Source organism: Emys orbicularis, chromosome 1, assembly GCF_028017835.1.
Source record: "Emys orbicularis isolate rEmyOrb1 chromosome 1, rEmyOrb1.hap1, whole genome shotgun sequence".
NCBI lineage: Eukaryota > Metazoa > Chordata > Testudines > Emydidae > Emys > Emys orbicularis.
Genome location: NC_088683.1, coordinates 90,926,182 through 90,952,130, shown reverse-complemented (window position 1 = coordinate 90,952,130; position 25,949 = coordinate 90,926,182). Strand labels below are relative to the sequence as shown.

The window sequence follows — 25,949 nt, the reverse complement described above, 5'->3', positions numbered from 1 at the left end:
TTCTTTGTTGTGATACAGACTTTAGAAAAAGAGGGTGTTTCCTATTGCAATTAAGTACTAACTTGGTTGTGAAGAAGCTGCTTTTGAGCCACATTAATCAGTCACCGGTTCCCTGAGAAAAAGGGATGACAGGTGCCAAACGCAGTTGAGCCTGTTGGGTTAACATGGTTGGTAAAAGGGCGGGGGGGGGGGGGGAGGGGGTTGCAGCCCAGAGATCCAGGCTGAGAGTGATTAAACTGCATGGGGGTTCCACCCAGAGTGAGGTGCAGGAAGCCAGGCTTGTTTCACCTGAAGGGTGCACTTGAGAGGGACAAAAAGAGGTCTAAGGCATAGCTCACCCAGCAACTCTGACCCCCGCAGATAAGATTTCTCTTGTATTATGATGCTTTTCACACTCCAGCATGGATGTTCTCTCTTTCCGCTCCCTTAACTGAAAATCGTTCCTGACAAACAATGTCTTTTCCCTATTTGAACCCTTTATATCTGCTGGTTGCAAAATGCAGGGCTCCTCTTACGATCCAGAGATCAAGCCAACAGTTTCTTCTGATACCAAGGCTGATCTCAGTTTTAATTTGTGCATTAAATGGCAAAATGAATAGGTGCTGCCACTGGCAATCTAAACTTCTGCAATGTAGGAAGGAGACAACTGAGGCCACTTGTGAACACTTATCTTTTAAAGAGCACTCTGTTCTGCCATTGCTTTGATACATACTGATTTAGATACAGATAAATGGCATCTTTCTTTTCGCACTCACATGTTTTACACTGTGATAACTCCATGTACTGCACTGAGAGTAAGATCGGAATCAGGCCCTGTAGGGGTTTGGCTGGGGCTCGTCCCCCTCCGGGGTGGCGGGGAACCCGGTCGCCTCGCTACTTAGGTCAGGTGAGTTAGGGAATTAGCCTGTCTGTGCGGCAAACAGTCAGTAGCTCAGGCCCTCAGGCAGGGGCTGAGCAAACAGTTCAATAACAGGCCCAGGCCCTGGGTCAGGGCGGGACAGTAGAGAGTCAGTGGCTCAGGTGCTCAGGTAGGGGCTGAGCAAACAGTTTTAGAACAGCAGGCCCAGGCCCTGGGTCAGGGCAGGACAGTAGAGTGTCAGTGACTCAGGCCCTCAGGCAGGGGCTGAGCAGACAAATAAGTTTAGGAGGCCCAGGTCCTGGCTCCGAAGGACCTGGGAGAGGGGGAGACTGCCACCTGCACGTTGGGTGGCAGGAGGGACGCAGGCCCTCCCACTCCACTGCGTCCCAGCCCGGGGCCTTAGCAGCGGCAGAAGACCCACTGCTGCATCAGTGGGGATCCTGACTGCAGGGCCGGCTTTAGGCACCGCGGGGCCCGATTCGAAGGAGCTGCCACTGAAGTCCCGCCGCTGTCTTCGGTGGCAGCTCAATCGCTGCCGTGGAGGAATGACCCTCCGCAGAAATGCCGCTGAAGACAGCGGCAACGATTGAGCTGCCGCCGCCGACAGTGCTGGGACTTCGGTGGCAGCTCAATTGGCTGCCGGTGCCTTTGGCGGCACTTCGGTGGAGGGACTTTCCTCTGCGGTAGCGATTGAGCTGCCGCCGAAGACAGCGCCGGGACTTCGGTGGCAGCTCCTTTGGGACGTTGCGGGGCCCTCTTAGGGGCGCGGGGCCCGATTCCGGGGAATCGGCTGAATCGCCCTAAAGCCGGCCCTGCCTGACCGCAACACACGGACATTGGCTCTGGGTGTGCTGCTGCCAGACTAGGGTCGGCTGCCCCCAGGCTACTTCCTACCTCCCCCTCTAGAGGTACCTGCGTCTGGACGGAGTCTTCCAAGGAATCAAGCACCATGGGCTCCTCTGGGTACCCGGCGAGCAGTAGGCTTGGCAGCTCCTCTGGGTAACTTGCCACGGGCAGGTTTACCAGCTTCTCCAGGGTCTGGTTGGCGTCTGGCCAGTCCTTGAGTCGGCCGCAAACTGCAGGAGACTCCCAACCGGGAGCTAGGCCACAGGCATCTGGCTTCTCCGGCGGCCGGGCCTCTAGTGAGCTCTGGGGTTGGGCTTTTGTACTTCCTGTCCTGCGCCCTGACCTCTGGGGGGCGGGCGCAAGCTCCACTGGCTCCGCCCACTTTGGCGTCCGGAGGGGCTCGTCCTCCTCTGGGGCGGTGGGGAACCAGGCCGCCTCGCTACAGGCCCATATTTTATATGCAATGATCAGTAGTTCAGTATTTTCATTCTACAAATATATCAGCTAAATCTCTGCTTACACACTATTGTGATGAGTGCTATGGAAATGTACTCTAGTTATCCCAGACCAACAGAATGATCCCTAGGGGACCATTATAGCTGGCAGCAGTTAGAGCAGCTCTGTTCTAATTTACACTGGGGGCTGGTTTGGACCCTAGTCAGTCCCAGGAGACAAAGGTGGCTTAGAGACACATTTACCTTTCTCTTCCCATCAGCTGCACCAAGCATGAGCTTAGCTACGCTTTGTTTCCTATTTTTGACTGTCACTACACATTGACCAGAGATTTTCATTGAGCTGCCCACAGTGTGGTCTTTTATCTGAGCGGTTACAGTATATTTAGTACTCAGTAATGTATATGGGTAGTTGAAATTATTCCTTCCAATGTGCATTACCATGCATTTGTCAACACCGACTTTCATCTACCATCACGCTGCTCATTCATGTAGCTTTGGTAGGTCCCTCTGAAGTTATTCAGTCTTCGCTTGTTTTGATTCACCTCAATAACATTGTGTCTTCTGCAAATTTTGCCATCTCATGTTTCACCCCATTTTCCAGATCATATACTAACAAACATGCTGTGTATCTGATAAGGTCACTGTACAGAAAACATTCCCTAAAACAAAACCTCAAAAGCAAGGAAATGAAAAGTGAAGGCATCAAATAGCCAATACTCTTGCTTCCGTCCAGAGACCCACACGTCACTATTAGCACAACCACAACACTACAGACAACATGCCACAACCTTAACTTTATCCCAGTAGGAAAATCAGCCTTCCAGGACCCCTGTACGTGGAGGTGAAACCGGGCCGGACTGAAGTCAGTGGCAGACCTACAACTGACTTTCAGAGGGGCCAAGTTTTCACCCTAGATATTTAGCAACAACACACATATTTTGTAGCCTGTTAGTGTTTAGAATGATAATGCCTTATAAAAGAATAAGCAAAGTCTGCCTTTAGCACTATACAATTTATTATTGGGGTTCTCTAAGTTTATCAAGCTTAATTATATGATTGCTTGGGATCAGGACACCTAGAAGGCACACAGGATGTTAGAGGAGAGACAGATTTGGACTGCAGCCAAGAAAATTTCTTTCTTCATTCATCCTTTTACAGTTCAGTAAAAAATTCTATACAGGACTTATACCACATAAACAAACTTAATGCAGCTATGGCACTCTAGCAGATGTCTGAAGCCTGTTAAAGTATCCGTTATGTAAGCCTTATATGGGGGGATTGAGTGAAGGTTAAAGGGGCACTGTCAACCTGAAATCTAGTTATTTAAAACAAAAGAAAGAGTTAAATATTTCCCCCTACCCTCATGCCCATTTTGGTGGTTTTACAATCACATTTTTCCTTTTCTTTTGATAAAAAATGTTTTTCTCTCTCCCTTGTTGCTGTGTGAAAGACCCACACAAACAAGAGGGGGAAATGACTCGCTGACTACAGAGGGGGAAAAAAGACTATGCACAAAGCATTGTCAAGTGCACAGAGGGACTGATCCAAAGCCCACTGAAGTCAATGGGGACTGCTTTCATTCACTTCAACAGGTTTAGGAGCAAGGCCAAAGTGAATGAACTGAGGGAAGAGAAAAGAGAGAGAGAGATTGTCCCCCTTTAATCACTTTCAGTTCTCGTGATTTTGAATGATTCTTGTAACGACAGTATGGAAATTACATTTAGGCAGCAATATGAGTAAGCTGACCCCTTCACAGCTGTTGATTAACAACGATGCCTTTGCACTTGTGCAGAATCTGTACTTCTCATGCTCCCCAGTGCTTCCAGGCGGAATGAAAACCGAATTGTGCGATGCCCATCAAATGCTGTTTCCTTGTTTATGTCTAGTGACTAAGATCTCCATACTGGCCAACTGGTGTGATTAAAGTAAAGTTAATGGCCACGGAAGGTGCCAGATTGAGCACACTGGAAATTTAAGACCACATTTAATGGCAAGAAAAAACAAGCATAAAAGCAACAGCTTCTCTTATCACCCTGGCAATGTGATCTAACTTGACTTGAGAGTATCATATCTATGAATGAGAAGGTTGTTCACTATCCGTAGCTCACTCAGTCCTTGGCCTCTCTAAAGAGTCTGACAACACAAATATTGGGTGGGAATGGTGGGTACTGGAAAGCTGGCCCATTAGGAACCTAACAGATAACCCTCAACTCCCACTCCCTTTGGGCATGGGCTTTACATAGATTTTCTACAGTACCCATGGCGGGGGAAAGCTATGAAATGAGCACTCATGGCAGAACTAGTATAAACACTTTTGTTTTGGGTACACAGATTTACGCAGTTTTAACTGAGGTGAACAGCAGTTTTTGCTAATGTGGTCAACTGTTCAAGGTGAAAAACCAGAGCATGTGGCATGTGAGAAAGGAGAGGCAGTATGGAGGGATGTTTTGGTGTGGGTTAGGGAAAGGTGTATGGGAGTGTTTTAACAGCTGGGAGGGGAGAGAGAAAAGGGTGCCCACTCCTTTCCTGCCACCCTTCCTCCTGTGCCTGCACTACAATCAGCAATGGGTTTGTTGTAGGCTAACAGCTAATAGGATATATGGCAGCAACTTAAAATGTCAGTCTGGGTTTGATGTCGCCTTTTACTCAGTCACCTGTAAATACTCAGCAAGCCTCATACCCATCACTCTGCCCTAGTTCTCCTCCTGCTCATTTAGACCTGTATACTGAATCACCCATACCTCCATTGTGTAAACTACTCTGCTGACATTTCTTTCAGAATAATCTTTGGATGACACTGACTGGGAAGAGAAACTGAATGAGTTAGTGCACTTAAATACTATGCTTAGATTTCTAAAGGAAGTCTGTGCCAAGGTCCAAATGCAATTGTGTGCCTACCCAGTTACCACACTTGCATACATAAATGGCCATTTAAATGCCTGATGAGCCATTTTGCACACACAAACACTGAAAAAGAACACTGGATCCAAACTCCCTCAGACTTTAGGGAAACTTGGATCAGGATCTGAACTTCACAGCTCAGATGTGACACTCCCAATTAATGATGCCTTCTGATGATGATGGTTCCATGACACAATCACAAATGTAAACGATTACCAAAGAACGACAGCCCTGTCTGCAGGTTACTTCAAACACAATTACCAGAAATGTTTCAAAAAAGAGAGAAACAATTTACACTGTGAAACTAATGTAATCTCTCATGCTGGGGAAATTTAAAAAACAAACCCAAAACTACTTCAATGCAATTACTGGTTCACCACTGAACCAATAATGTAATTTGTTTTGTAAATTTCCTTAGTGAAGACTTGGCCAAGGGGCTCAAAAAGAAATGATAACATCTAAACAGTTGCTGTACTACCTAAAAATATATTACTGTGTTTTACATTGTTTCTAGCACATTTTAAAAAACTACATGACTCAAGCAAACCCCTATTATTGTATTCCTCTGTGAATATTTTTTTCCCTAGGAAAAGCAAATTCCCATTTTATGAAGTTGCAGAGAAAAGAGCTTTATGGAGTCTTAAAGAATAACTCCTAGTGCTTCCTGGGAATCTTTTACAAATCCTTCTATTTCAGAACAATTAAAAAAAACAATAAAAGCAAAAGGCTCCTATCAGTTACAGTACTATAGTACTTTTAATAGCCCTCCCAAATTGCCAACATATCAGTATATTCAATGATGCTGCTACCTTTTAAATACAGATTTTATGTATAGACCCTTGTAGCCAGAGGCGGATTAAGATTTATTGGGGCCCTGGGCACAAAGAACATTCAGGCTCTCCACACCCTGGGAGCCCAGGGACACCAGACCTGGGGGGCTGGGGAGGCCATGGCCCCCACACTTTTAAAGTGTGAGAGTTTAGGCTCATTTGTCAGAGGAATTAACTGAGTCCTTCATGTTTCTGTTAGACTTTCCTACCCTCTTATCCCACTCTGTATCCCAGCACACAGTGCAACATTTAAAAAGCAAATAAAAAGTTTTACCGTACGAGATCCAAGGGCTGGTATTTATACCACACGCCCCATGAGGCCCAGCACTCATAAAGCAGATGTCTGTGGTTTTCTGCTCCATGGGTTCTTATGGAATTTTTACTTCGGTAGCTTCCCTGAAATACAGATTTAAACCCTGAGCAAAGAATAATAGTTGCCAAGAAATCTCTGGAACTAGAGGTGTGTTTTAATTGAACAGTTTATACAAAATCCTTGCATGAAAACAAAAAGACAAATTTAGCAATGGCTTGGTTGAATTAGTTTGTCTTAAAGGTTGATTTTTCTTAGACCTGTATTTGGTAACTGGCATTGTTCAGATCACGAGTTGCAAACAGATGTCAGGTGGTCATGACCACTCTGCCCTTCCATATTGGTAAATGGAAGGGGGTTCCCAGGGTAGGCCTGATATAGAAAAGAGGGTTGCAGTATATAAAAGGTTAAGAACAAATGGGTCCCACCATGAAATCTTCATTTAAGGGAGGTGCATGCTCAGCAGTGCAGTGTGTCTAGTGATTAGAACATAAGGGTGGGTATGTTATACTGAAATGAGAAGTGTGATTGCAGTTCAGGTGGGTATAGTATAAGTTAGCATGGGTATGCCTACCCAAACTGCAATCTGACTTCCAGTTGCTGTGTAGACATACCCTAAGACTGGGAATCCTGAGTTCTATTACCTGTATTCTGCCATTAACTCAATAAGGTAAGCCACACTCACCTCAAACTGGTGTTGTAATGCATAATCAATTAGTGGTGTGAAATAACCATCTTCAAAGTGGTACCAATTGCAGCTCTGAAGGAGGCTGCTTACTTTGAGAGATACGTGTTTAACATGATACTGCTGCTGGAATTATTCCAAGTGAGGAGGTTGTGGGGATAGCAAGGGGTGTAAAAATACTGAAGAAAGTAAAGAATTCATGCACAACTGAAAGGTGCTCAGATGCTACGGTGATGTGGGCAGTGTAAGAACCAATATACAATAGATGATGTTTTGCATAATTCTGTTTTAATTGATTTTATTAGCTTAAAAGGAGAAGATCTCAAGCTTTCAGATAAAGAGTTTTGGACTTCAATATACAATATATGAGTAACTGTCAAAGTGTGATTCATGAAACCAGTAATGTTGCTTGATAGACTGTGACGAGCCAGCTGGTGACATGATACTGGCTCCTCTTTGTTTCTAGCTGCTAAACAGCATTAAAAGGAGTTAAAAGCACATTAAATACGTCCCTAATGTTGCTTTTCCATACAAAACAATTGTGGCAGTTGCCACCGGGATTGCTACTGGGAGCTGTGATTGCAAGTGAAGAAGTGGGAATGATCTGTGTGATTGTTAAAGGGAGGGAGGTGCTGCCCCCAGACACACACTGTATTTGGATGTGTTCCACACCATGAAAATGTTTGAGAATTCCTGTAATACACGATTGTTACTACCACATTATTCATAGCCACCAATGGGGGACAGTGTGTGAGTCTGAAGCACATGAATTTTCAGGAAGAGCTATCAACATTTTCTAACGAGCTGGATTAAATGAAAGAAAGCACAGAAAATACCCCCACCATCTGTATTAATAAGGAGTAACTTTCTACTGGAGCCAGTGGGGATACAATAGTGTAAAACCAGAGTAAGAGGAGACTCAGGCCCAATGACATTGGTATTAAAGTTGAATTCAAAGCCAACAAGAAATGTTAGAAAAATACCTCATGAAGAGGAAATGCAGCTTCATAGGAGCCATTAGTAAGCAATCGATTCAGACCTAAAAGCCAAAAATATTAATTTAATTACAAGCAGGGCTAGAATAACTGTAAAATGAGGAGGGCAAGCACATTTTCATGATGAGTCTGGTAAATGAAGTTCAGTGAAAAGTATGAGTAACAAAATACTTCTTTCATAGGTTTGTCATACTATGGTAGAGCACAAGGGAAGGATGAATACAATATTCAGATACTTGCTACTGTACTTAACCGTATTATTCACAATCTACAATTCATTATGCTTTGAACATAAAGCTTTGAGGGCCAAATACACCACAGTGAAGTCAATAGGGGTTGACTTTCACCCCAAATATTTTGGTCTAATAATCATATATTAAAGTCTGTGTGAGGATATATTTGGAAACGTCGTTTAGGTGAGATGCCACATTTCTTGGCATTCTGCAAATTTCAGACAAAACCTTTGAATTTTTGTATCGTAGTGTAACAAAACAGCCGAAAGCCTTAATTTCCATATGAAAATAGCATCATTACATTTATTTAACTTACTGTTCTGAGAGCTGTTGGATTGATGGCCTGGAAACTGAAGCTATATACTGACAGAACAGCCACAAGACAGGTAGTAGCAGTGTGAGGCCCAACAACATACCTGAACTCTGACCCAAAGGGACCACTAGTTGGGGGGGGGGGGGGAAGGATAGTTTATTCTCCCTGTCCATTAAGGCTTTGGCCCCTCAGCCAAGACTGACAACACAAGGGAAGTACTTAGTGCCAGCTGTGCTGAAGATGACTGTTTACTTGGAAATTTACTGAAAGGCCACTGAACAGCTATTGGACAGTGCAGTATTCACTTGGGGATAGTCAAACCAGTGACCTAGAGGCAAAAGACTCCATATTCTATTCTTAATCAGTTGAGGAAATCTTATAATATAAGAATAGTCCAATGAGAAGCATTAATTTATCATAAATATCATTTTTGCTGGTTGTATTTCTCTCTGCTATGGGCCACATCTTGGTCCCTGGTGTCTCTACTGTGTGAAGCCCACCAGAGCTATTTAGCCTGGCTAGGCTCCTACAGTCCCGAAGCCTACGCAGAAGATACTCTGATACTACAGTGGTGGGGGCCACATTGATGGATGGATAGATACTTGGATCCTGAGGCAAGTAGGAGAACACAGCGGCCCTGGCGGTATCTGCATGTGGAATATGCAGCCCCCTGACTCTTCCCATTGCTCAGGAGTGGAATCTGACTCCAGCCCTGGTGCTGAGGATGACATCAGGGAGGCATCGAGCACGTGTGGTGCTTCCTTAATTCTGGGAGCACAGGGAGAAAAGTTCCTCCCTGGCTTGTTGTCAGCTGGGGAAACTGAATGGGTTTTGCTACCCCATCAAGGCTCCCTCAGCTGACAGTTCGGACATGGAGCTCTCAGCCAGGAACAGTGCAAAGGCCCACTAGAATGAAGAACATTCTTCTGCATGACAAACAGAGAAGAGGAGGAGGAGGACACAGCTCTCCAGCCAACCCACACCTGTGTCAAGACACCATTTTTTGCAGAGGAAATTTGTGGAGAACTCAATCTTGGTCTCCCTCTCCCTCCATAGAAAGGAATCAGGGGGCTGCAGTAACCTCCATGACCTCCGTGTGCGAAGAGAGGGGAATAGGGATTCATGCAGGATTGCTGGAGTCTGAAACTCAGGGCTGCATGAGTTTCCCATCCCTCCAAGCACCTCCACACTCTGACCCAAGGAGAGTTGCAAGTTCTCCTTTTGCAATGGGCCAATACGTCTATTTAGTGTCATCAGTTAATACCTTGTGTGTCTCTTGTTTATCTTATATCAGCCTTTCCTACTGCACAGGGAAATAGTCTTCTGAGGTGTCAGCCATATCCTGTCATGGAAAAGCGGCCCAACATTCCATTGCCTCGTCTTCGAAATGACTGGGCATACCAAGAAAAAGCGACCACCCTGGAAACGTGTGAGCTATTTACCCAGTGAGATTTAAAAAACCAAAGCTGACCTATAACGAGCATGCCCTGGCTTTATTGATTTTTACACCAAATTAAAAAGCACCTTGTTAAGCACTTACCAATTTTGTTTTTTCCTTCTTCATATTTCACTCTCTGTAAAATATGGTGTACTATTCTACTTCTTGTAGCATTGTTGAAGAAAGTGTCTTTGTTGTGTATGATAAAGCTAAATAAAAAACACAAACAAGATTGGCCCATGAATAAGTGGTATAATATTTAAAATAAATGTTAAGTTCCATTAATTTTTACAGCACCTCAAGAATCTACAGCGTATGAGTGAAGTACAGGGAATACACCATAAAGGAACTTGACACTGTGATTCAATTCAGCACAATAGGAAATCTCTGCTCCTCAGGGGCATTGTAAACCAGGACTAAAGAGGAGCCGTTTGCAGAGGGTCTTGCTACTTAGTCATTCACTTTCATAAGCACTACATTTAAAAAAATGTTTAAACACTGCATAATACATGCACACAATTTACAAAGAAATGAGATTTAAAAATGCTGCTCTAGAACACACAGATCAGATTAACCACATGAACACTGAAAATGAAATAATACATTATAAATATTGTACATTATAAAGTGAAAACATCATATATGACAGTTTGATACAGTAAGCTAAAATGGGCTAGAAAATTAACTTTCAGGAGCTAACCATGAAATTACATGAAATTCAGTTTCAAATTCAACAGGTTGGGTAGATTTAAAATGAATCAAGAAAACTAAGTGAAGGATCAACTGCAAATTGCATTATGTTTACTAGATTGGTTGGCATATTATATAATGTATATATTTCTTAACAACATTTCACACACATATTGGGGAGAGTATGATATTTTAATAATTACCAAGAACACTAGAAAACTGTAGTCAGCATAGTGTATGTTGTACTATTGGGCTTTGAGGTACCAAACGCATCACCAAGAGGGAGTGAATTTGGACCCTAACTCACAGGGTCTGTGTGGTCTCTTGAGGAAAATAGGGTCTTCGGCCTAAATACTTAAAAAAAAAAATATTTAGGCTCCTAAAGATGCACATAGGGGCCTAGTGGGATTTTCAAACACTAGGCGCCTACCAGGGCCGTCCTTAGGCGTGCGCAGAATATGCAGCTAATAAGCAGCTGCGTGCTTCGTATGTGGTAGTGCCGGCAGCCAGCCCCATCCCCCAGCTGACCCTCTGTGCATTCCTAGGGGGGTGCGGGGCCTGGGACAACTCCCTCCGCCCCTGCCCTGCTTCTTCCTGCCCCAACCCCGCCCCCATTTTCCACCCCTTCTCCCAAGCCCACTCCCCCAGCGACGGACGCAGCCCAGGGGATTAGCGGGGGGGGTGGAGGGCCTGGCAATGGCAGCAGGGGTCAGGCCTATCCCCGCACTCACCGACAGTGGTGGGAAGCAGAGCGACCCAGCCTGCTCCACTCTGCTGGCTCCCCGCGCTCCACTCCGCTGGCTCCCCGCTGTATAGCTCCGCTTCCCGCCACTGGTCAGTGCGGGGGGGGGGGGGAGTGGACCCCTTCCCCCAAGTCCCCTCCCCCGAGTGACATGGCTGGGGCAGGGGGAGCGGAGCGGGCTGGGGCCAGGTTGTTCCGCTTCCTGCTGCCGGTCCTGCAGACCTTGAGCACAGCCCACACCCTTCGCGGGGCGGGGGATGGGGGAAAGGGGAGCAGGTGCTCCAGCTGTGTAGGCAGAGGTGAAAGTAAGCCGGTCCAGTCCGGTATGGCGTACCGGCAAGAGCCAGTATGCCGTGCCGAACTGGACCGGCTTCTGCGGCGGTGATTTAAAGGGCCCAGGACTCCGCTCAGGACTCCGGCGTACCGGTAAGTCCTTTAAATTACTTTCACCCTGTGCGTAGGGCGCCATAATTGGTAGGGACAGCCCTGGCACCTACCTTTCAAAATCTGGCCCTTTGAACTGGATCAAAAGCCCATTGAAGTCAATGGAAAGCCTCCCATTTTTCAACAGGCTTCCCCCCGCGCCCGCTAGTGAGGTAGTGGGAAAGTGAATGAGTTGATGAGTGAATGAGCAGGTACAATCATACAGATTTCCTAGAGAGATCAGCTCACAGGAATGCAGAGTGGACTCAGAGCATGGGATCAGAAACAACTCTAAAGGAACAGAAATAACCAGAATAGTAGATCCAGCATGTAGCCAGGTCAGCGCCCCAGCTGCAGGGTACAGGAGTTGGGGCTCAATGTTTTTCCCCCACAGGGTTTTGGCCAAGCAAATATACCCTCTTCAGAGAGGATCCACTAGCCACAGACCCAACATGGTCATTTCCCCCTCCATGTTCATATGGGAAAAGCAGTCAGGAAATAGCTCCCTATTGTGCAGGGCTGTGTGAAATCCCCATGTCCTGGCTCTCTCCTGCCAAAAAGTTCCTACTGTATTTTAGGTCTTCCGCACCACATACAATTTGCTCCAGAGGGTTCTAGTATCCTGCTTCCAAGACATACAGAAAAATCCCAAAACTAAAGACATTAAACAAAATAGTATGGTACATAAGAGTGGTACACCAGCCCGTACCTCTCTCTATTACCCCTGCTTATAGAAGTTTCCTGGGCCTCAGTTTAGGTTATTTCCCTTTGTGATGCTTGCTGCCACCTTAAAAAAAACCAACCCACTTTACTTTCAACTATTTTAACAATACAAAAATGATGAAATCCTGGTCCCACTGAAGGCAATTCCTAAACTCACACTGCCTTCAACCGGGGCAGCATTTCTCCCAGGATCTTCATCAGATCCCATTTAATGCTCTCATAGCATGAGCAGCCCTAGTGGCTTTTAAAATCTTTTCTTTTCTGCCTCCTGGGTGTTCCTACTAGGAGTAGAATTTGCATGAGTCCAGCCCTCAAGTGTCGTGTTTCTGACTTACTTCACTTCTTAATCATTGATGAGGAGGGAAACCTGTTTGCTTTTTCAGTGCTGGAATGCTATTAACTTTTCCTCAGTCACCAATCTCACTAATGTGAGATTTGTCTCTGTGGAGCTTCTTTAGTCCTGGCTTACTACTGGCTGCCCTTCTTGCCTTTTACAGAGCTAACATGGCAGGTTTTGATATTTTTTACTCTTCCTTTAATGGACTGATGCCTTTTCCCCTCTTCTGTATCCTGGGCAAACTTTGTGTTTTTCCTGTCTCTCCCACACAGTGTACAACTACAATACTACTTTACAGGGATGGGAGAAAATTATCAGGGACTACAGACACTCTCCCTGATCTTTCTTCCAAAACTTGAGTTGAACCAAAAGCAAAGCTTTTCTGAAGTTCAAAAAAGGTTTGGTTAATTCTGCTGTCCATTAGATTTCATTTTTATTCACTTGCCCTTTTTACTTCCAGGTTCTGCTTTGGACCAGAAGCAGAAATGTTAGAATGCCATGAAAAAAGCTGTCCTCAAAGTACTTCTGGTCCAAACAAAAACAGAGAGTCCTGAAATCTCATGAGAAAGCTTGTGTAAGACCTCCATATCCAAGGGGTTTGGATAAACACCTACCTTTTTGGGTGCTTATCTAAATGGAAACACCAAATCTTTTGAAATTCACCAACCAATACAAACGTCCCTTCTATTTTCCGCAACATAATAAGATTTGTGAATAGGGAAAGTTCTCACACTGCTCTCTCCACATCACAAGTGAGCACATATCCACACACAGGTTTTGCACCTGAACTGCTAAGAACATGTCTTCGCTACAGAGTTATTTACACTCAAGTTAACTCCTCTCAAGTTAGCCTAGCCTGAGTGGGTAGGTCTACACGGTGTATTAAAACCGGCAGCAGCGAGTCTCAGAGCCTGGGTCCACAGACTTGGGCTCGCACTACAGAGCTAAAAACAGCTGTTGAGACCTTCAGGCTCAGGCTGGAGCTGGCAGGGAGGTGGTATGAGAGCCCCAGCTCTACCCGTGCTAGAACTTCTACACTGCTGTTTTTAGTGCTGTAGCACAAACCCAGTAAGCAGTGAAGACAAGCCCTTATTGTTCAAGTTTACCGCTTCCTGGGATTTGCCATTATTGTTAAATGATAATAAAACTTCAGTCTCAACCCGAGCTTGGCTTGTTTTGAGGTTTCACCTTTCTGGCCTCAGGTGCAAGTTCTCTCTGCCCCTCCTCAAAGGGACATACAAACCCTTTACAGCCTGGATTGGAGTGAATGAGCCCCCCTCATCTGGCTTCTAGCATAAACCAACATGAGTCAGCAGAATCGTTCTGCTTCTCACTGCAGTATCCTAAACTCTGGCATCGTGCCACAGCTAATTTGTCATGTTCTATAACAGACATCAGCTCAAAGACACATGTAAAGCAGATTTGTGGGTTTTTAAAAAATATTTCAACAATTTTTTTCATTTTTTCCATTTGATGTCCACCTGACTTCCTTCTCCAAGGCCTCCCTTTCTGGGTAGCAGTGAATATTAGTCACCATGGCAATCACTTTCGAGACCAACTCACACAGCAAGTTGCACTTGAACTTAACCTTGAGCTCCTGCATTGAGAGGCTTACATTCCTTCTCTGGGTTCATTCTACCAGTTTCCCAGATAACACAGCAAAAAGGTTTGTCCATTTTCCTTGCAGGTGTGAAATTATTTTGCACAGACATCTATGATTATGACCATACGTAGTGATACAACTGTAGATTGTTCCTAAATGGCTGCGCAAGCACACTGAAAGCTGCTCTCTCTATGACCATTTCTATGTCATATGATTATGACCGTCCGACATCAAGGCTATGTCTACACTGCACTTCTATTTTTAAAACTTTTGTCACTCAGGGGTGTGAAAAAACACCCCCCTGAATGACAAAGTTTTAACGATGAAAAGCACCGGTGTGGATAGCGCTTTGTCAGTGGGAGATGCTTTCCTGCCACCGAAGCTATCGTGCCTCGTTGGGGGTGGTTTTATTTCGTCACCGGGAGAGCTCTCTCCTGATGACAAAGAGTGGTTACACTGAGTGCCTTACAATGGCGCAGCTGTAGTGGCACGGCTGTGCCATTGTAAGGTGTGCAGTGTAGACCTGGGCTAAGATGTATAAAAGATACAGAACTGAATGTTGGTGGAATATGCAAAGGAGCCGAACTACTATTTGCTCCAAAGGACGCCTTACTTTAGCTACTTGCGTTTATTTTAAAATTTAGTAACTGTAGCATTAAGATTATTGATCTATCTTGCTGAGAGTGGAGAAGGAAAAACAAATGAAAATTCCATAGACATACTGAAATGCTGATCATCTATAATAATAATAATAATTTATAATTAATGGAGATATCCCATCTCCTAGAACTGGAAGGGACCATGAAAGGTCATTGAGTCCAGCCCCCTGCATTCACTAGCAGGACCAAGTATTGATTTTGCCCCAGATCCCCAAGTGGCCCCCTCAAGGATTGAACTCACAACCCTGGGTTTAGCAGGCCACTGCTCAAACCACTGAGCTATCCCTCCCACCCCAGAATCCAGCAGAATCCTGTCTTTTCCAGAGCTGGCTGAATCAATCTGAATGTGTATGTTGGTGACACCAGGGAAAGATACTAAATTTCACAGGGACTAGAATGGTAGAGGTTAGAAATGGAACAAATCTAACAGGTCACCCAGTCTATCCCTGTACCAAGTGCAGGAAAAGACATGCTAGCAGAGTCATTGAACAAAATGTGGCGTATTATTTACCCTAAATCAACATTATGGGGGCTCTCTGAAATACCACGGGTCTCAGTCAATTGCTCCCAACAACTCTGCTTGGGAAAACCATTTCAAAACAGTATCGGCTCTAATAAAGCGATTTTTAAGGCATTCAGAAATCTTCACTATGATTTGTTGAACCTATTGTGTTCTCTCTGTCCCTCTTCCATAGAATTTGTGTCACCCTCTTAAAATGCAGCCCGTGTGTCTCTGACACTTGCCTTTCAGAGATTCCTTTTGCCTACTACTGTACACAACACACACATACACTCTCACACCTATTTGAAGGTGATTTGCTGTGCCTAGCCCTATTTCCTAATTGTAATAGTCCAACATTCCTGAAAATAATTTCTGAAAAGACATGGAGCTGGCTTCATCCCTAAGGTACAGTGATTCCACTAAGACAATTGGAGTTATACCACACATGTACCTCAGTCCATTTAGTCAAGCTGTAACTGATACTGTTCTGATTACAGAAAACCTCCCATAATTTCAGGTTTTTTACTGTTCTATTTCTTCGCTATGTTCTATTGTTTATCTTATTCTGAGCCTGTGTCACTCAGTTTAAAAAGTACACACCACAGATTTTGGTTTTGGGTGGTTGGGATCTATGCTGCTGTGAATACTAACCTATAGCAGAACTAGGTTCTCACTCCCTCATATATTACTCCAGTGGCATATAGGAGCTATAAAGGCTCCACAACCATCCAGGAGAAAATTTCCCCATGGCAGGAACAGAGTCAGGCCTACATAGTACATAGCCTTATTGCTCTATGTTGTCCTCCCACATAACCCACAGCAGATGCATAGAGATGGAGGGTGTGTCTCAGAAATGAGGAGTCTTCGTAAAGCTGAGTGCTATGAAAATTCTGGACTGTTTTGAGCTGTGACATGGCCTCAATGACACGCAGGTAAAGACTGCTGTAATTAGAGCACCCCCTGGGCTCTTCTAATTTGTACCAGGGACCACACCGGACCCCACTCAGCCTAGACTTTAGGCAGCACACAAGTGGTTTAAAGCCAGCTCTGCTCGCTTTCTCGTGTACTATGCTTTCTGGGCTGCTCCTCTTGTGAGGTGCAGCATAGAACCTGTCCCCAAGTTTTTGTACTAGATAGGTCTTCTTGGGTGGCTAGTCTGTTGATTTGAGTGGTGAACTGGTATCTTTGCAATAAATGTAAAGATTGTTTTATGAACAACATTTAGGGATGGAGCTAGAGCTGCAATACGAAAGGAGTTTCCAGGATGCTCTCTGAAGTGCTTCATACTACACGTTTCAATTCATGATGGGTAAACCTCACAAAGTTCCAAGATTTGGTCTGAATAAGCATCCATTCAACTTATCCAACTTCACTAAGCTGAAAACGGCATAAGATTAAGCTCTCCTGAGAGATTTCTAGAACCTTCTGCCTTCAGATGCATTATAAATGCCTAGAGAACAGCATTTGTTCAGCACTTCTGTTCTTGCAGTCCTATGATTATTCAACATACTGAATTTTTTTGATCTTCATTAAAACTTCAGGGTAGGTTTGTTATAAATTTGGGATAAATTTTGGGTCACTTCTAGTTGTAGTCAAACTGATTAGCTTTTTCATTGTATAAAAATATATATATTTAAAAATTAACATTATTTGTGTAGTATGCTAGGCATTTTATAGACATACATGGAGCCAAGATCTCTGCCCCACAGACATGGGCGGTGCGTGACTCGTGCATTTGGGGATGCTGGTTATAAGCACCTGAAGCTTCCTAGAAGTAGGGGGAGCACCGCCGCCCAGACCATAGCCCCACTCCCCTGCTCCACACTGTGGCCCTGCCCTTGCTCAGTCTCCTCCCCCCTGAAGCCCCCCCCGCTCTGCTCCTGGTGGGGCTCCCACTTGGCCCCCTCCCGCTACTCGTACCACTCAGCCCCCTCCCCTGAGGCTCCCCTATCTGCCACTTGTGCTTCTCTGCCCCCAGCAGGTAGGGGGGCATCAGGAGAGGGGGTGGAGAGGCATGGGCAGGAGGGCCTCTGGGGAAGTGGCAGAGGGAGGATGGGAAGAGGAGCAGCATGGGTGTGGTCATGGGGGAAAAGAATGAGTGGGAGTGGGGCCTTGGGTGGAGCGTGGTGGGGCCATATCTCGGGCTGCCAGCAGTGCTCCAAAGGCAGCAGCCCGGCACCGCTCCAAAGGGAGGAGCACCACATCCCGTATGGGGAGGCTTAGCCTCCCCTTGGCTCTTATAACCGCCGTCCATGCCCACAGAGTTTAAATCCATTAGCCTGATCCTACAACCCATACCCTGTGTGTAGTCCTTGCTCATATGCAGACTCCAACTGAAGTTAATGGGACTATCCAGATGAGCAAAGATTCCAGTCCTTAATTAAAGCCCATTTTTGAAAATGTCATACAGCTGAAATATATTACTCTCGTATTTGTTACATTACATGGCACAAAAGAAGGTTAGTTGCTTTGAAATGAAATTGGTAGCTTTCTTAATTAGGCTCAGATCTGGAGATATCAAACTATCTTGCCACAGCTAACAAGGCAGAATAAAGGCAATAAAGCCAACTGTCATCTAAAGAATGGTCTCAAACTAATGCAACGGCAACTATGGAGCAAAGCACCCAATTAATTCCTTTTGATACATTCTGTTTTGGGAACTTTTCAGGTTGCAAACTTCCACTGTACAAATACTTTGGGGCCAAATTCTGCTCTCACTCAATGGAAGTTCTGTGCAGGTACCTGGGGGCAGATTTTATTCCTTTCTTACTTTAATTTATTTTTAAACTTATTTGGGGAAACAAAGAACCGGATATTTTCTATTAACAAAGAGACAAACAATTTAAAATTTAAACACTCCAAGACCTGGTTACTGAACTAAAGTGCCTGCATTTACCAGCTGTTCTTTGGCAGGGCACCCCAAGCATTAGGTATTCAAGTCAAACCAATGATGCTAACCAGAGTGGAATCTAAACACATTCCATTAGTAGATAAAGACTAGCAGCTCTAGTCAGATGGCCTGAATCTAAGAGATGCTGAGCATCCCCAATTTCCATTAAAGGCAATGGAAGCTGCAGACATTCAGCTCTTAGACTGTGAGCTAGTAATCGTAACTAAGGAAGCTGTATATTAAGGGGACAAGCTTTCCCTTATTATGGGGAAAGGGCCTTCCCTCCACTGTCCCTGAAAATATACCCCTACTAACTAGTTACTTGCAGTGGAGAACTTAAAATAATTCTTCTACCAACTTCACCCCAAGGAACTCTTTCACAACTAAGATGACACCACCCACAACTATCACATCCCCGCCAACAGTCATAAGAAAAAAGAATAATCCGACTGGATACCCCCAGCAGACAGAACCACACCTAGGATCATTACATTAATTGCTTTAGGGTAGAAAATTGACTGAGTCTTCAACAAACATTACTTCCACCACAATCTCTGTACCACCTAGAGACTATACAGTCCCTGAAACACAGATCAGACAGTGATCAAACCAGCAGACAAACAGGATGCCATCATAGTTCTTAGTCATGATGACAATGTCAAAAAGGCCAAGACAGCTCTCTGACACAACCTACAATAAAGAACTCAAAGCTGCCCCCCCAACAAAGGAATTCAAAAGATACTATCAAATCCTTCCCCAAACAACTACAAGAAAAATTCTACAACCTCTCCTCCCTCCCCCCCATGAACCTACCCCAGGGACTTTCTACGTGCTTCCCAAGACACACAAGGGAACCCACACAGACACACACTCTTACTGAAGGAATATCAGGACTCATAGAAACCATCCTCAAACCAGACACCACACAAAGGGCCAGCTTCCTCTAAAACAGTTCAAAACATTAACAACCTCCCCTAGAACACCATTCTTGCTACCATAGATGCAGGGCCGGCTCCAGGGTTTTGGCCACCCCAAGCAGCCAAAAAAAAAAAGCCGCGATCGCGATCTATGGCGGCAATTCGGCGGGAGGTCCTTCGCTCCGAGCAGGAGTGAGGGACCGTCCGCCGAATTGCCGCCGAATAGCTGGACCTGCCGCCCCTCTCTGGAGCGGCCGCCCCAGGCACCTGCTTGCCAGGCTGGTGCCTGGAGCCGGCCCTGCATAGATGTCACCTCCCTGTACATCAACATCCCTCACCATGACTGCCTCAAATACCTACAAGATAATGTACAACACTCAGAAATCCACCCTAAACACCTCACAAAACTCATCCTTTTCATCTTCACCCACAACAACTTCCCATTTAACAACAAACACTTTGTCCAAACCACGGGAACCATAGGTGCCAATTTCTCCTGGCGGCGGTGTGTGCTCGTGCCCCCCACCACCGGTCCCACCCCGACTCCACCCCTGCCCTGCCCCCTCCCCGCCCCCATTCCAACCTCTTCCCCAAAGTTCCTGCCCCAACTCTGCCCTCTCCCTGCCCCTATTGGACTCCTTCCCCAAATCCCCGCCCTGGCCCCACCTCTTCCCCGCCTCCTCCTCTGAGCGCACTGCATTCCCGCTTGTCCCCCTCCCTCCCACAGCTTGTTATGCTGCGAAACAACTGTTTCGCGGTGGCAAGCGCTGGGAGGAGAAGCGGGGACACGGCGCACTCAGGGGAGGAGGCGGAGGCGGAGGTGAGCTGGGGCGGGGCGGAGCTTGGCTGCTGGTGGGTGTAGAGCACCCACCAATTTTTCCCCCTGGATGCTCCAGCCCCAGAGCACCCACGGAGTCGGCGCCTATGATGGGAACAGCTACGGGTACTATGATGGCTCCCCAATATGCAAACCTCTTCAAGGACGAATTTCTGGAAAAGTGCATCATGAAACCAATGATATACCTGAGATATATTGATGATATTTTCATCCTCCGGACAGACGACCTATACTCGCTCAGATTTCCACCACAACTTCAACCACCACCACCCATCTATCAAACTCTCTCTAGAACACTCCCACACCAGCAGCAATTTCCCTGACACGATGATCAGCATCAACAACGGATCCCTACAAACATCTATATAAAAGAAACCCCATGATCAAGAAACTTTCCTTTACAGATCCAGCAGCCACCCCAGACACCCCAAGAAATCTGTTATCTACTGCCAGGCACTCAGATATCACAGAATTTGCTCTGAAGACAAAGTCCGGGATACACACCTACAAACCTTCAGTAAATAAGGACACTCCAACTGAGAAGTGGATCGCATCATAGAATGGACCACCCAAATACCCTGGGAGAACCTGCTTCAATACAGAAAAAATCCCCCCACTGACCACACACCTAGTTGTCACGTACCACTTCCCACTGGAACCCATATGGAGTGTCATCAAACAGTTACAACCCATACTTGATGGGGACCACATCCTGAGAGAAATCTTTTCTGAACCCCCACATCTGGCCTTCAAACAACCTTCCAACCTCACCAAGCTTATCATCAGGCGCAACCTCCCCACAGAACAGGATACACCAGCTCCAAGTGGCATCAGATCCTGTCAGAACAACAGATGCAAAACCTGAAGACATATCTCCACTGCTATGATGATCAATACCTCCCCCAACACATCTTTCAAGACCCATGGGCACTATGCATGGCCATTAAAACGTGGTGTACCTTGAACGGTGCATCAAATGACCCACAACAACTATGTGGGTGAAACCAGACAATCACTACACTCTTGAATGAACTTGCACAGAAAAATAATAAAAGACAAAAATACCATATCACGTGTGAGTGAACACTTTTCCCAAAGCAATCACTCCACATTTGACCTCTCAGTCCTCAAAGTAAACCTGCACAACACCTTCAAAAGATGAGCCTGGGAACTTAAGTTCATAACTATTCTAGACACTGAAAAACATGGACTTACCAGAGACACTGGTTTTATGGCTCATTACAATAATTTGTAACACGCCCCACTGCCTAATAACCCTTAATTACACACTTCATTTTAAGTGGTCTCCTACAGCAAGTGTGAACTCCTAATGCTTAACAATCTGTCCCAACTTGTGTTTAGTTTAGACAATCTGGTTACCTTCCCCATACATAAAAAAGAGCTCTGTGAAGCTTGAAAGCTTGTCTCTTCCACTAAGAGAAGTTGGTCCAATAAGAGAAATATTACCTCTCCTACCTTGTCTCTTTCATATCCTAGGACCTATACAGCTACAACCCACTGCAAACAATTACAAAATTTTAAGCTATCTAGATGTTGTCCCAGCACAGCCCTCCTCAGCCTGAGGTGGTATGGTTGCACATGGAACTATGTTCCATTTACTTTTTTTAGTGTTTTATCCAATTATATGCAGGGCCGGCTCTAACTTTTTTGCCACCCCAAGAAAAAACAACAACAAAAAAAACAACAACAAAAACCCGCCCGGCCGTAACACCCCCCCCCAGCGCCGCCCCGCCGAACCAAAAACAACCCCCCGATCGCCGCCCTGCCAAAACAAAAACAAAAACAAAAACATCCCACCAGTGCCGCCCCGCCGAACCAAAAACAAAACAAAACAAAAAACCCAGCGCTGCCCCGCCAAACCAAAAACAACCCCCCGAGCGCCGCCCCGCCAAACCAACACCCCCCCCCAGTGCTGCCCCGCTGAACCAAAAACAAGAACAACAAAAAACCCCGAGCGCCGCCCCGCCAAACCAAAAAAAAAAATATCCCCGAGTGCTGCTCCGCCGAAACAAAACAAACAAAAAAACCCGCGAGCGCTGCCCCGCCACCCCAAGATTGGCCGCCCCTTACAAGGTGCCGCCCCAAGCATGTGCTTGGTCGGCTGGTGCCTGGAGCCGGCCCTGATTATATGGTAAATAAATCTCTAATGAGAAGTCAAATTGTTTCCATATTTTTCTTTGAAATAAGGGGAAAGGAAAAAATCCTGACACACAGTTTGAAATCTCTATGCAACAATTTCGAGCATTTTCCTAACTAGGAAGTAGAGAGTTAGAAATTCACAACTAATTAATATAGTTCCCATTCCCAGCTGAGCAGCAATTCATTTAAAAACATAACTAAGATCTAATGTAATAACAATGAATTACTGTGATCTCTGAACGAAACATTATTTCAGATCTTGTGCAGTGAACATTCCCATAGCCAACAGTCTTCAGAAAAATTATTGCCTGCACAAAAAGACCCTTTATGAACCACAGCCACTGGAGGACAGGGACACCTAGTGGCCAGATTATTATTTTCTATCTTTTCCCTTTTCCTTCCCAGACTTCTAAAAAACTCCTAACCTTGCCTGAATAGAGCACTTTCCCTTTAGTACGGAGAATCCCCCTTCCCCATTATTGCTACTTGGAAAGGAGGAGGAGGTTTGGATGCTTTCAGTACTGACAGTTTTATGATGCACACAGTGAGATATGCCTTCAGAATAAAAGCTTAGGCTACACTGCAAAAATTGTAGTCACACCTTAAAAATCTTGAGATCTGCTCTTTTCTCCTGTCGCTGTTGTCAGTTTTTTGAGGATTTAGCGGTGTGTATTTAAAGCCTCTCTCATAAATTCCTCTCCCAGCCTGGCCCTTTACACTGGCTGGCAAGGAAGAGCGTGCTGTGATGTTCAGAAGGGGAAAGGCCTTGCTTACGATATGCTAAAATCTTAGCACAGGAGTATTTTAAGTATTTTTCTCCCCAAACCAAGCAAATCATTGTGACAGACTGTCAATATATTGTAATATATTGAACAAACTGTATGGAATTAAGATAACTTTACTGAGTTAAATTAAGCCATAGTGAATTAGGGTTAACAACTTTGGGGTATATTGTATTAAAAATGCAATTGTGTATGTGTTGTTGGGGCACTGTATGTACCTTCTCTAGTAGGGAGGAGTGATGATAATGTAATTTCTTCATTATCAATGCTTTGAAGCTTGTTCTGAGCTGAAGCTGATAAACTTGTAACCACACAGATGCCCCTACGGTGGGGTATTAAAAGACACCACTTGCCAGAGCCCATGTAAGAGTTGGGATGAACTCCGGTAAACTTATTAGCATGTGCATAGGTTCTTTTATTGTTTTTTATGTTTTCTCCTTAATGCTTTGTACCTTAAGAATGAAGTAGGCTTGCTTAGAAAGAACTGGGTGGTAACTTATATCTGTAGCAATTACACTGTTATCCATTTCTGAAGAGAAAACAATCAGGTGTCTTAAGGCAACCTCTCTGTGCTGGGAATTACACAGTGGAGAAAAGGGAACTGTTCAGCCTGAGAATGCAATGCCCTAGTCAGAAATGAAAGACATGCATCTCTCTACCCAAGAGAGGTGACAGGCGGGGAGCTGGAAGCCAAATGTGGGTGCCCTTGCTGTACCATTGAGGAGAAATACAGGTGCCATTGCCCTGAACTGTGACAGAAATAATCTATCCATCCAGGCGTTTCTAAAGTGCCTGTCATCTGGTGAACCCACCACCAATGAAGACTATGTCCACACCAAGTTTCAAGCTTCAGACTTTAGCCATATTTTTGCTGCAGACCTGCATATGAAAAGTGTAACTAGAATTTAAAAAATAGGAAAATGTTGATTTGTTTCTCCACCCTTGCTGAACTCAAATACAGCCAAAGGGAACTTGAAGCAAGAAGAAAGAAAGAAAATAAGAAACCGCTTTCAGGCAGAAGTCAAGCATGAAAAATTTCAGCTCAAAAAGGTAAATATTTCAGAAAGTTATAAGCACATAAAATCAGGCTGATCAGATAACTGTTTTACAACCTTAACTACAGTGAGTGTGACCAGTGAGCATGATAATTAAGTGAAATTCTTATTTCAAAATGCAATTTTTATGTATTTATTTTTTCGGAGACAGGATTTATAAGTGTTTTGCTGCATTGCCATCTAGTGTTTATTCAGGGATTCATAAGGCCAGATTCTTGGAGCAACACTGATTTACACCAGTACAGAAGAAGCCCATTTATTTTAAGGATGGAGGGACCATTATAATCATCTGGTCTGACCTCCTGCGTTACAAAGGTCAGAGAACCTCCCTAATAATTCCTGTATCGAGACCAACAATTTTAGGTTCAAGTGATGACGAATCTATCACATCCCTTGGTAAGCTGCTCTGAGGTTACAAAAACATGCACCTTTTTTCCAGTAGAATTTTTGTAATCAACTTCTAGCCATTGGATTTTATTATTTCTCAGTCTGCTAGATTAAAGAGTGCTGAAGTATTAGGTATCTTCTCCCTGTGTAGGTACTTTTAGACCATGAACTGGTTGCCTCTTAACCCTTCTTCAATAAGCTAAATATATTAAGCTCTTTAAGTCACACACTGTTAAGAGTGGTTTCCCAAACCTCAAATCATTTTTGTAGCTCTATTCTGAATCCCTCTCCAATTTTTCAACATCCTTTTAAACAAAACTGGACAAAGTATTCCATCAGTGGTCTCTTCAGTGCCCGTCATTGAGTGACCCCTGCTTGGGCACCCTCCTGCAGCAGGCCATGCCACAACATACATTTATCTGCCTCAGTTTCCCCTGTATCTGGCCCACCCAAAGGAATATTGTTTCTCACAGTGGCAAAGTCAAACCCTTTTATTCATACAAGTGCCACACTCCGCAGCTCCCTCACAGTGACAACAGTTCCTCTCAAAACCACAAAGTAAAACCAGGTTACAATGCAGCAGCTCTTCAATCGCCTTCCAGGATCATCATTCTTGAACAGGATGAAGTTTAACAAAGACAAATGCAAAGTGCTCCACTTAGGAAGGAACAATCAGTTTCACACATACAGAATGGGAAGAGACTGTCTAGGAAGGAGTACGGCAGAAAGGGATCTAGGGGTTATAGTGGACCACAAGCTAAATATGAGTCAACAGTGTGATGCTGTTGCAAAAAAAGCAAACATGATTCTGGGATGCATTAACAGGTGTGTTGTGAGCAAGACACGAGAAGTCATTCTTCCGCTCTACTCTGCGCTGGTTAGGCCTCAACTGGAGTATTGTGTCCAGTTCTGGGCACCGCATTTCAAGAAAGATGTGGAGAAATTGGAGAGGGTCCAGAGAAGAGCAACAAGAATGATTAAAGGTCTTGAGAACATGACCTATGAAGGAAGGCTGAAATAATTGGGTTTGTTTAGTTTGGAAAAGAGAAGACTGAGAGGGGACATGATAGCAGTTTTCAGGTATCTAAAAGGGTGTCAGGAGGAGGAGGAGGGAGAAAACTTGTTCACCTTAGCCTCTAAGGATAGAACAAGAAGCAATGGGCTTAAACTGCAGCAAGGGAGGTTTAGGTTGGACATTAGGAAAAATTCCTAACTGTCAGGGTGGTTAAACACTGGAATAAATTGCCTAGGGAGGTTGTGGAATCTCCATCTCTGGAGATATTTAAAAGTAGGTTAGATAAATGTCTATCAGGGATGGTCTAGACAGTATTTGGTCCTGCCATGCGGGCAGGGGACTGGACTCGATGACCTCTCGA

The 25,949-nt window shown here is 44.9% G+C and overlaps 1 protein-coding gene across 1 annotated transcript in view; it reads right to left on the bottom strand.

Moving 5' to 3' along the window:
- ANO4 (anoctamin 4) overlaps positions 1-25,949 on the bottom strand; it is a 189,506-nt gene that overhangs the window by 60,409 nt on the left and 103,148 nt on the right. Inside the window, exons 9-11 of the mRNA XM_065408353.1 lie at positions 9,968-10,074; positions 7,870-7,925; positions 6,166-6,287 (exon numbers count right to left, since the gene is read on the bottom strand). Of these exons, the coding sequence (XP_065264425.1) occupies positions 6,166-6,287; positions 7,870-7,925; positions 9,968-10,074 (285 nt within the window). The remainder of the gene's footprint in view (positions 1-6,165; positions 6,288-7,869; positions 7,926-9,967; positions 10,075-25,949) is intronic.